Source organism: Polyodon spathula, chromosome 8 (genome assembly GCF_017654505.1).
Source record: "Polyodon spathula isolate WHYD16114869_AA chromosome 8, ASM1765450v1, whole genome shotgun sequence".
Lineage (NCBI taxonomy): Eukaryota > Metazoa > Chordata > Actinopteri > Acipenseriformes > Polyodontidae > Polyodon > Polyodon spathula.
The window spans coordinates 30469444-30482703 of NC_054541.1; the positions used below are offsets into that span (position 1 = coordinate 30469444).

General features: G+C 36.8%; 1 protein-coding gene across 1 annotated transcript in view; it reads right to left on the reverse strand.

Annotated features, from left to right (window-relative positions):
- Positions 1-7919: 7919 nt before the first annotated feature.
- Positions 7920-13260, reverse strand: part of LOC121319753 (TBC1 domain family member 22B-like) — a 201882-nt gene continuing 196541 nt past the window's right edge. Inside the window, exon 13 of the mRNA XM_041257529.1 lies at positions 7920-9619. Within this exon, the coding sequence (XP_041113463.1) occupies positions 9491-9619 (129 nt within the window). The 3' untranslated portion in view covers positions 7920-9490. The remainder of the gene's footprint in view (positions 9620-13260) is intronic.

The following is a 13260-nucleotide window of genomic DNA, read 5'->3' on the forward strand; positions in this document are numbered from 1 at the left end:
TGAGATTTCTTGTTTTTAAAATGGCAGACTATATCTTATTCCAGATTGTGATGAACTTCAGTGAAAAGGTGACTGATATTATCAGAGATTGAAGACACATGCCATGCAGAGGCCAGCGTAAACATGACCTGTTGCCCATAATCAAATGTGGCTAAAAATATTGCTGAAATAAATGCAGTTAATGCCACTGGGTACTTTATAAACACCTCAGTGATTTTTCACAACACATTGCAGATAAAGTGCACATGCAGAGGAACATACTGTTTCTGTTTAATTAAATGGCAGCAATATTTATGCATATGCCCCTGTGAGTGCAGTCACTAAAGCCTTGTCCATGATATTGAATGTCTGTTTAGATTTTTTTAAAAGGAAAATTATGTACTCTCTTTCTAGCAGCAGTAACCTGAATAATTATGTTTTACACAGGAGCCTGTATTATGACACTGGTGTCCCATGATCAGAAAATGTGAGCTGTGACAAAATTCCGCTCACCGCTCATAATATCTTCCGCTCCGCTTCATTGCTTGCGATTCCCACTCTGCTCCTCCACTCCAGACAAAATAGACACGCTCGGCTCACATGGTATTGCGTTATTTTTTAAAAAAAATAAACTACCCATTTTTTTCCCCCACTGTGTTTCTCATTACAGATGAAAAGATGTAATACATTCAGAAGCAGGGATTCAGAACAAAAACAAAAAACATTTATCGGTTAATAACGTTTTTTTCATTCCCTTTCAGCCTATTCTCTGTCTCTTTCCATTGTTTTCAAAGGAAGATTGGTTTCGGGAATGCGACTACAGCCAATTTGAGCATACATGGATGACATGACAACCATGACTACAACAGTAGCCTGCACTAATCGTTTATTGGGCAAATTAACCAATAATATTGAATGGGCACTAATGCAGTTCAAGCCCACTAAATCAAGGAGGATCTCTATAATTAAAGGTAAAGTAGCAGATAAAACGGTTCTACATTAATGGTGAGGCAATACCAACAGTGAAAAATCTTGGGAGATGGTATGACAGGGATCTAAAGGACACAGTTTATGTGGTGGAAGTGAGACAACACGCAGTGGAAGGGTTGAAAAGCATGACAGCAGTGCTCTACTGGGCAAAATGCAACTCAAATGCTTTCAGTTTGGTCTACTGCCAAGACTGCTGTGGCCACTGACTGTGTATGAGGTTTCCTTGACAACAGTTGAGAAGCTGGAAGCTTTAATCAGTTCATACGTCAGGAAATGGTTGGGAGTTCCACCCTGCCTCAGCAGAGTGGGACTTTATGGTAAAGGAATACTGCAGCTAAAAGTCTCTGCTCTAACCGAGGGGCTTAAATGCACCAAATCCGACTGGAAATGACATTAGTAGATTCATATGACAAATGCGTAAGGGAGGCACACCTGTGTTGAAAACTGGAAGAAAATTGGCGGCAAAGAAAGCTGTGAAAGATGCTAAGGCTGCCGTTCGAATCGGTGATATTATGGACCAAGTTCAGCATGGAAGAGGGGGGTCTTGGTCTCAGTTCAGCTCCTCCTACATGGCACAATGCAACCCCAGCTCAACGGAGGAAGCTGATAGTCAATGAAGTGCAAAAACAGGAGGAGAGGATCAGATGTGTAAAGGCTGTTTCCCAGGCCAAGCAGGGAGAATGGATGAGATGGGAAAGTGTGGAACAACGCAAGATTGGCTGGCAAGACCTATGGACAGTGGAACAGAGCAGGAGCAGTTTCCTCATCAGATCAACATATGATGTTCTCCCATCACCACAGAACCCAAACTTCTGGGTGGGTGAGGATCCCTCATATCCTTTGTGTTTATCAGCTGCAACATTAAGGCACACTTTGACAGGATGTAAGATGGGTCTTAGCCAAGGATGGTTTACTTAGCACCATGACCATGTGATGTGATGTTTGGCCTTAGCATTGGAAGACAAGCATAACCTGACCAATAAGTTGCCACCAGTTCCATTAAAGCATTGCACACAAAAGAGAGCAACCAGGAGAGCAACCACCAAGAAAATGTGTTAAAACCAAGCCTTGCCCAGGACAACTGGAAGCTGATAGAGACTGGAAAATGCTGGCAGATGTTGGTGAATGGCTTATTTTTCCACCACTAACCTTCGACCAGTCATTGTCTTGTGGTCTGGATCAGCATGCCTTGTTCATCTGGTAGAGTTAACAGTGCCATGGGAAGATGCTATGGATGAGGCATATGAGAGGAAGAAACTTCGGTATGCTCAACTAGCTGCTGAAGCGGAACAGCGAGGATGGAGAGTCCGGGTTTACCCAGTGGAGGTGGGTTGTCGAGGATTTGTGGCACACTCTACAACCCGGTTTCTCAGAGACGTCGGGTTCAGTGGCCAAGAGTTGCGTCGCACAGAGACGAACTTATCTGAAGCAGCAGAAAGAAGCAGCAATTGGCTGTGGTTGAGATGGAAAGATTCTGAATGGGGCTCTTAAGCACACTAGAAAGAAAGTAACGCTGATGTACAGGTAAGTAAGCTGGGATGAGCTGAGTGGGGAATGGAGGAGTGTGATGCTGGGACGCCAGAATCACTGTTGAGCACTCCTGAGGTGTCATGGGCTAGTCAACAAAACACTGAGGATGGAAGGTGTCCACTTGAAGATGTACCATACTTAGTTCAATCCAGGCGGATGTTATGCTGATGCGCTGCGGAGACCGCACTGGGCTGATCCCCGGGGGAGCCAGCATCGCAGCCGTCGTGTGTGCTGATGTGCTGGGGAGGCAAAATGAGCTGATCCTTGGAGCCAGCATTACACTTCAGCAATCAACACCAGACAGAACGATATCTACATCATCAGATGGAAAACAATGCAACTGGATGGAGATGCAGATGGATCACATTAGTTTACTGCAAAGCTGCATCTTAGTTGGTGCTTATCTTGGCGAGAGCCAAGTTCAAATCGGCATGAAGTTCAGCATCTATTCATGTAATGGCAATCTCATTTTGAGTGGTAATGAGAAAATGCGTAAACTGAAAATAAAGTAAAAGTTAAGAAATAACATCTTGCAATTAAACAATATTTAACAGGTTCCTATGATGTCGTGTTCAGTGTCACCTATTTCAAACTTTGCATATAATTCGTATGAAATTAGATTTATACTGGGCTTGTTTGTATCCGAACATCTCATAGGGAGCCCAAAGCAACCCACAAACACATATGAGTGAGTCTCAACGGGACTAACGTACATCCCTTGTATGAACTATCCTTAAGAGTACAGAAAATATAAACCGTGTTCACAGTGCTGTATTGGGGCATAACATAGAACTGTATAAGAACAAAATAGGCTATGTAATAACCGCAGGCAGAGGGACAAACTGCTGACGTTTCTCATATTTTTACGTGGCACAAATGCAGCCTCGGATGCAAAGCCAATCATATTGAATATAAAAGTTTTTTTTTTCTTTTTTTAATGCAGTTAGAGTATGCAAAACATAAAAGTGTTTAATTTTGGTTTGAAACTGGAAAATGAGTGGACTGATGCATTATATTTGTCATCTTTATAAAAAATAAAAAACCACAAAAAAAAAAAAAGTTTTGTCCAAACTCCATGGCCAAACATGTATTTAAGAAAAATAAAACCGTGCTCAGTTCTTCCCAGTGCTGTGAAAGGACGGGCTGGAAATGTCTGCTCCGCACTCCGCGGCTCCATATAAAATGGACGCGCTTCGCGTCCCGCACATACTCTCTGCCCCGGATAGGCTTTAGAAAAAACCAGTGTCGCAGAAAAGCCTAGCAGAAAAAAATACTTTCTGCATTCTGTGCTTGTCTATGCTGCAAGACAGAGGGCAGAATACCAAAATAAGTCAACCAAACCTTCTGATCTTAATTTTATTCTCATTCTTTTGATTCCCAGGGGCCTGGGGGCATTGTCTCCAGTACAGTGCACTGTATACACATAAAAACCAATCCATCAAAAAAAAAAAAAAAAAAAAAAAAAAAAAAAATAACACACAATATACTGTTGTAACATTATATATATATATATAAAATTTATTACAAGTTTTTTGTTTTTTTTTTATGGTGATTACGTCAGTAATATAAACAATCATTAGTCACTTAGTTATAGAGAAACATTTAATCATTTCAAAGTCTGAAATAATTTACTGTTTTGTTTAGCTTTATGTTTTAGATATACATTTTTTTTTTTTGCAAACACAGTAAATAGTCTTATGTTGACATGGAATGGGTTTGTTTCTTTCTATGCAAAGTGTTTTTTGTTTTTTTTCTTCAAGCTTGCAGGGATGTCTTTTTTAAATCTGTGTTGTTTTTATTCAGATAAGAGGGAATAGCTTATTACTGTATACTGTACTTCACAGAAGAAAAAAAGGACTACAGAGATGATAGCTGTTCTATGATTACATTACAATATAAAACATATTTAGAACTATCAGCCAATTTCCATTCCATGAAAGTCAGCTTTGATAACATCAGGTCTTTAGTGAATCTAATGTGTTATAATAGAGCTACACCTGCAGTAGCAGTTTCCCTGGACTATAAAGCCTTTGATCGAATGAGAATATACACACTGTGCATTTATAATTGATGTAGATGGCTCAGGAACCATATTGGGCCCTATATTAAAATAATACATGTGGTGCACCTAACTCCAAACTTAATGTGCAATTTTGACAGTACATGCCTGAGATTTGGGCAATATATTCAATACATGCCAGTGTGCTTGTGCATTTATTTTTTTGTTCTGAACATAAGAGCAAATTGCATGTCTCCACATAGGATAGGGCTGAATATAGCCAAACAAACATTTTGTGCAATATTGAGATATATACATGTATGAGCAATATAGGAATGTGTTCTTGATCCATTAAAAATAAACAAATATATAATTACAATTATGCATAGATTTGTTTTGCAGCAGTTTGTTGTAAGTAATGCTGATGGAGGTATAATTTTCTAAGCTGTCAGAATAAACAACATATAAATTAAAGACAATGGAAATTGGAGGAAATGGACTAGAAGTTTGAATGTACTGTGCAGACTGCAAACTGTATTGCAGTGGTGCTTTGTCATGTTTCAGGTTTCAAAAAAAATTTGTCACGTTGGGGGGGGGATGGTTCGAAATCTGTCTTTGAATATCTGTGTTAATACTGTTTCACCAGCCCAGTAGCAAGCAAATTTATGATAAAAATACCCAATATATATATATATATATATATATATATATATATATATATATATAAATATATACTAATTATAATATATTATACACCGTTTCCGAGACACAATGTCTGCTTTTCATAATTGTGGAGCAGCCCTTTAATGATATACCTGATGATTTAAGGTCTTGGGTAAACTCCTGAGTGATGTCATATACTGACTTTAAAAGCTCTGTTTTAAGTCAAGGTCTGCTTCACATACTACTGTCTTTGGTGCATGTCACATAAATATAAAAATTAATTTATGTTGCTGACCTTGGTGCAGCTGTTTGTGACTTTCTCAAATTTGTGAAATAACTCAATGTGTTTCCACTGACTTTATTGTAACTACATTATATTTTATAGACCAGTTTACTACTTGAGGAAGATCATTTGTATAAACTCAAAAGCTAAGCTTGCTACCAAATTAATTTTTTTTGTGTGTGTTATTCAAATCACCTTGTCCCATTTGGCAGAATTCACCCAGCTCTCAAAGTCTAAAAACACTTCTCAGCACTTTGAATTTGTTCTTGTTTGCTTTACAAAGTTTCAATTTCCAGTAGCCTAACATCAGCTTTTGGCATCACTGAAAAACTGTGAATGGCAACATCAGGCACAGTGAACACAAGCAACTCCTGTAAAAAATCAAGAAAATCCTGTAAAAATTGCAGTATAGCTGCCATAAGGGCATGTCATGGGTTCGAACCCACGAGCCAAACGGTACGTGTGGAACATGCCCCATTGTACCGCTTATTGGGAAGGAGTAGAGGCTGCCCTAGCATTTTGTAAGGTGTCAATCACCCTGTTTGTTAACCCTAGACGACTCAAAAGCAGCTTTTCGGTGGCCAAGCCCAGTGCTGCAGGCTCGATGGGTTTGGGTGCCAGAGTGCCATGCACCTGGCTGAGCAGGTCGTGACGCATCGGCGAGGAGGAGAACCAGACTCTTCTGGGCCAGAGAGGGGCTATTAGAAGCACCTTGGCCTGGTCTTGACTGATCTTCTCCAAACACAGCGGGAGCAGCGCAAGCGGCATAAATGTATACAGTAGACGTGCTGGTCACAAGTGTGCCATTGTGTCTATCCCCAGAGTTCCTCCTCTGTGTATGGAAAACCATAGAGGACAATGTGTTGACTCCAAAGAACCAAAGAGGTCCACCTCTACCCTCTCGAATCTCTCCCACAGAAGGCTGACTACCTTGGGATGGAGTCTCCACTCTGCACCGCTGGGGACTGCATGGAGTGAAAGAAGGTTCATTTTTGTGCCCACAGAATTGTGGGCCGCTCGGTGGAGACTGGGTGACCGCAACCCACCCTGGTGGTTTGTGTAGGACACCCCTGTTGTGTGACCATGTGGATGAGCACGTGTCTCCCCTCAACCTGCTCCAAAGTCCAGCAATGACAGGTAAATTGCCTGCAGTTCCAAAATATTGATGTGGCGACCCTCAACCCCCACACTCAACCCCAACCTGAGTTGGACACATCTGTGGTGGTGACCTCTCTCCTAGGTGTAGATGATGAGTTCTGTGTGCTCATGCTGGAGCCCCTGCACAGCAATCCTGATTAGTTTTCACTCCATTACCTTAAAAAATGGCAAAACAGCACCAGTCAAGGCATCACAAAATGTATTTGTGTTATCTTACATGTAGCTTACTGTAACAATAATACTTACAAAAAAGTAGTACAAATTCAGAAGTGTGCATGTAAGCATGTGTCATGGATAAAGGAGGACAATTTCACCTCCTAAGCAGCCAATAGGAAATCAAGTTCATTCAGAGTTTATTTCTAACTGGGAGAAATTAGCTATTCATCCTGATGTGTTCTGTGAAGTGAGATGTATGAGATGTGACCTGTTGCTGGTGTCCCAGGAATCATAATACTGGTGACAAAGAGCACAATAAACAAGCTGTAAATGATTTTTCACTTTTTCACACAGAACCTTTTTCCTGTTAATCATTTATTTACAGGTTTTATTTCTATTTACAGATTTCCATTTGAAAATGTTTTTCTTTGTACATTTTGTTTTTAAATTTACAGAACATACCTACTGCTTGTATAGTGTGTTTTCTGTTACAGCTTGTTAGTCTCTGTAGTAATTAAGCATTATATAAACTACAGGGATCATTTTCCTAAATGTCGCTACACATGAATTTGAACACATTATGGAATTTGTCTTAAATAATTAACACAATAATTTCATACAAGACAATGACGTCTCGACCAAAATTCTGTCATCATACTCCAGTTTAAACAACATGGGAAATGTCTCATTTTATTATGAACACAGAATTATTTATATATTGTGGAAATATTGTTGATGTGTAGTTATTTTTTAATGCATAGCGTATTTTGAGGAGCACAAACAGATTAAAGAAGACCACATACTGGGGAAATTATATATATATATATATATATATATATATATATATATATATATATATATATATATATATATAGATAGATAGATAGATAGATAGATAGATAGATAGATAGATAGATAGATAGATAGATATACACACACACACACAACATACACACTCACACACACCACTTATTTCATGATATATGAGAAGTTATATGGGTCTAAAACCTAAGGCTGGTTTAAAAACTTTATTTTACTCAGGTGACTAGCATGCCCAAATTCATTAAAAAAAATCAGTTCCGCTGTAAAAACAAATGGTGCTAATTATTTTTATAAAAGCAACATAAAGACAAATAATTGATGCAATATTATCATTTCGTCTTTCTGTTGGTACAGTTTATTATTGCAGACTTATTGAAAAGTACACAGATAGTTCATCAAATAAAATCTACCTTTAAGTTTGAATGTGCAGAGATCTTAAAAAAATGATAGTAAGTCAAAATAAATATTATGTTGATGGTATATTAATTCTTAGGCACAACATAATTAGATCATTGTAAATAGTTATATTAAAAAAAAATAAACCTTTTAAACTATAGTCTTTTGTTTATAAAAAAAATAGATGGATGAAGGGATGAAAGCTTTATGAAGTGCAATTTCTATTCATGGGGAATAGCAAATGGGTTTTAAACACTGGCACACAACAATGGTCTACAAATGGCACATCAAAAGTATAGAAAGCATTACATTTCAAACAATACAGACATTACTGTTTTGAAAGCTAGATGCCCCAATACACACACACACACATTTTAGAACTAAACAATCAGTTGGTTCATGCATCTATAATGTTTTAAACTTGCTTATAGAACACCAGTTTTCAAAAAAAATATATAAATATAATTTCTAACTAAGAGAATATCTATGCATACATTGTACCATTTACTGTATAACAAACAGTTGTTTTTTTTTTTTTTTAATGATTTCCGTCTGATAATCCTTCACTAACTGAAATTATACAGCCATGTTTAAGGCATATTTAAGAATTCATCACAAGTTAAACACAATGATGTGTGAAGTTAACATTGCTACTTTATTTCTATTTGTCATCTGCAGGTTCATGAGATCTTCCACCATGAGGATTACATTCAGCAGAATGCTGTGCAAATAAACCTGACATCTCCTGAGGTAGTCCTTTGTTATAAAGTGTTACAAAGATCCTTTACTGGTTTTGTAGAGAATGAAAACTGATGAAGTGAGTGCGGAAGATTCGATTATTGCCCACTGAGCATACACTGCTTTCACAGGTACCAACGCATATAGTATGTGATGAAAGAATATCCGTTAATAAAGGTGAAATAGCAGCAGCCGCAAACGTGACTGATCTTAGACTGGACATTTCTTGAAACATATCGTGCAGTTCTCTTGAAAGCCTGGAGTAATACGTGTGGTGTTCCCACTTATTCAGCACTTAGCATGTGGTATACATTGGTTGTAAGGATTGGGAACAGTGCACTACTTCAACCCATAGCAGAACAGCAAATCTTGTTAAGTAAGCATGAGATGGGTTTTGAATGGCAATGCACTTCTCCCTGGCATATAATACATCGAAATGACTTATAAATAGCAAGAAGATTGTTTTCCAACAAACAATTTTTATATATAGGGACAGGATATTCAACCATGTTACATCTTCAATTGTGTAGTTTTTTTAAGTCACCTCTTTTTACATTAAACTACCTGTTTATAAGCAGGATAAGTCTAGATGAATAGGGAGGATATGATATTGGAGGGCGCACATTTGTAGTAACAAAGAAAACCATATCATTATATTATGAACTATCCAATAAGCATACTGTAATATTGTTATAACTGTGAAGTTGGGTTAAACTAGAGCAATTGAAAATATAAGCTTTTAATTCAGTAATTCTTCCAACAATTTAAAATAAGCCTCATTTCTTATAATGATTTGGTGCATCTGCAAATGCATATTTTAATCTATAGGCTTCTGCTAAGAGAACACTGATTTCTTCATTTCCCCAGTGCATTGTTGGTAAATTCTGCAACAGCATCATGAGCCCCTAGTGAAGAAAAAACAAATAAGTTGATTAGCAATTAGTTGTAAACATAAACAAAACATCTTTCAACCCCATCCACAAAAATGTAATACAATAAAGCATACAGTGTATTTATCAGTTTATGTGCACTTTAAACTCTACTTCTCTCTTAATTTCCTTACTACATTATGTACAAAGTACATAAACCATCTAGTATCTATGTTACAGTTCAATTATTTTACCTGGGTGAGATTTTATATATACAGGTGCACTCCATTTACAACAGACTCCAAGGGACAATGGAAATCAGTACTTTATAAACGAAGTAAGTAGTAAACACAATTTGAAATGCTGTATGTAACTGCAAACATAAGTAACTTAAATATAAACACCACAAGAAAGCATAACTACAAAAGAACAGGAGTTTATTATTTATACAAAATACGCCCTTGTGGGCCGTACAACATAATAAGTAGTACCATTTTACAAATTTATATTTTCACTAAATGTAATTAAAATTGTTTGTTATAGTTTTAAACTGTACAACGGCTGTACCAACAAAAAAAAATTACAATAAAAGTAAACAGCAAATTCCCCCATAACTGTCATTTACTGTCACAAAATATTTGCCTGTGGAACAGAAAAACTGTACCTAATAAAAAAATGGTACTGTATGTATTAAACTGCATGTATTAAACGCTAGAGACATGCCTATGGAACAGGGAAACTGTATGTATTAACCCTTTGCGGTCCTATGTCAGACCTTGACCGACATCATCAAAAAGACATAAAGCACAGGTCTCATCATTTTTTTTATCCAGAAAATGCTGAGCAAACCTTTCAATGGCCGAGTGAGACCGATAGCAGTCAAATGAAGCCGGAAAAAAAGACGTCTCTGATAGCCCCATGCACCACAGTGATAACACAGACACAAACAATGTAGCCAGCTGCTTCCACATCCAGCACTCAAAGAATATCACAGAGCAGAGCTCAATTTGCAGAGCTTTTGAGATTTTATAGTAATAAAATAATGATTTGGATTGCACTATTGAGGAGCTTGGTGATAAAACGAGTGATCAGGAAAGGATTTATCATAAAGAGGTATGTGAAAAATATCAAAATGTGAACAAGGGGTGGGGCTTGACTGGAGATGCAGTACTGATGTCCTTTTGCCACGCACTGCCTTTTAAACCTGTTTTACTCAGAAAAGAACATATTTTAAACAGGGTGTGTAAAATAAACAGCACGTGTGAAAATAAATTGGACCTGACACGCCTGACAAGCACTGAATAAATGGAACAATAAGGGTTAAACAGTAAAAATGAGTTAATTTATCCAAGTACAGTACATAAGATCTTGCATAAATCTTTTTTTTTTGTCATTAAGCTCCCTGACTATTTCTGAATTCACCTTGAATGCTGCAGCATTAACTACAGTAGCACTAACTACCATTTCCTTAGTTATTTTATACATTGACCGCTGAGCTGGTAAATCTACACATTTACTGTTTAATCTATAAATAGTTGCAAAGGGTCATACTTGCAAAAAAAAAAATAACTTGTATAGTAATCAACTTTTTTTTTATTTTTTTTGACACCGCCACCTTTTTCACATTTATTCTATTTTTGAAGTGTTTATTCAAGTTAAAAAACAATGTTATTACTTTATGAAAACGTGTCTATGGCCAGGGATGTAGAAGCATTTGCTTTGATCAACATTTTGGCCAACAGTTCATTCCAAAGACGCTTGGTTAGAAGCATCCTTAACAAACTGCTTTCGGGGCATTGATACACACACCGTATACTTGTGTCTGCCATCCTTGTCAACTCTGCTTTATCAAAAGCAGCGTGAAATCACGTACCCAACCCGCATGACACCAGGTCCTGACCTGGGTAGAGCATCCCAGTGTGAAAGAGCTCATATATTTATTTATATATATATATATATATATATATATATATATATATATATATATATATATATATATATATATATATATATATATATAGTATATTTAACAACATTATGATATTATAGTTATCTGCTGATATTTCAGGTACTGAATTCTCTGTTGCTGTACTCACTCTTCCAGTTTAAATGAGCAGTTGAATTTACCAAGATATCTCCACTACCTTATTCTTATTGCAGTAATTCAAAAGCCTTGCCAGCTGCTTAACAGGTGAGCATAGTCAGAGAATGTTCTGAGGTCGTAAGCTGGCAGTTACAACACAAAGGATTTGCTTGACTGTAAAAGTTGCAATAGACTCTGCCAAGAATACATCTAACACTACTGAAATGTATAATATTATTCCAATGATATCTAGTTATTGTATAATATTGTTCCTATGATATCTAGTATTGTATTTATTTAGACCACTTGACATGAAAAAGATACAATTCCCCCACATTTAATATTACGCACTTCATTAAACCTGAAGTTAGGTAACTGATAAAACTGTGGCACACATTTTGTGTAGACAACTGCTGCAATTATTTTGAAATGATTATTAGCAGTCTACTTTATACTGTTACATTGAATATATGTTTTTTTCTGTGCTAGATCACCTCTTTTTTATTATTGTCTGTGTGCCTTTTCTCCTAGGATTAAATCCCAGTTAAATACCACTGCCCCAGACAACAAACCTGTGACAAACTTTGAAATATAAGGGACTTAGTTGGATGTGTTAACTAAAATTACTCAAAATTGAGGGTGCAATTCCCTATGCGACGTAGACAGACTATTGATGTTACACATGCTGCTGTATGTTATCATCAAAATGGAGGAAAGCACGTCTCCAGAATGTGATGCACTACAGCTGGAATGACCCAGCTGTACACAAATACAGAAAAAAGACTTTTTCCAAAAAAACAAAACAAAAAAAACCCAAAGTAGCTTCTTGTAAAATGTACAAGAGCACTGTGCCACCATCAAATCAGCTGAGTTTAGCTGGGTCAGAAAAGATACCTTTAACCACAATGAGCATTTGAGGGTATAATAACTGAACAGCCAATAGCCTGGTTGCTGAGGCATTCCACAGGCATAGTGACCATCATGCTAACTGTTCATGATTTTCTAGGCCAGTATCACTATGGTTACAAATTGTACATCATTTTTCATTTCAGAGTAGGCTGCTACTGATTTAAAAATACAAAACAATTATATTATATAATGTTGATAAACAAATATATTAAAAAAACAAAAAACAAACACAGCATCGCAATTTAGAAATAACAGGGTTCTTAAATTAATTCAGAAGTAATTATTTCAGTTCAGCAAAACTACACCAGATCCAAACTTCCATTAGTTTACAAATAAACACTTTTTTTAACGTTGAGAACCATTCAATCCACTTCAGTGTATATTACTGTGACCTCTATATTTTCAGAGTAAAATGTGATGCACTGTATTACAGGAACTGCATTCTCAATCTCAGAATCTAATTCAGTAGTTCAGGTATGCTTTACTGAAGGTGAATGGAACGGTTTGGCACACTGGGTGCTGAAATGTTAAAAGAGATGACAATGTGTGTTGCTGACCTTTTCAGATTTCATAGCACACACTGTAAAAAAAAAATACTTAACAATTTAAATTAAAATAAAAAGCAATCCAACACACCAGTTTAGCACTTAATATTTGAAACAGAAAAGACTCTGTTTTAAATATA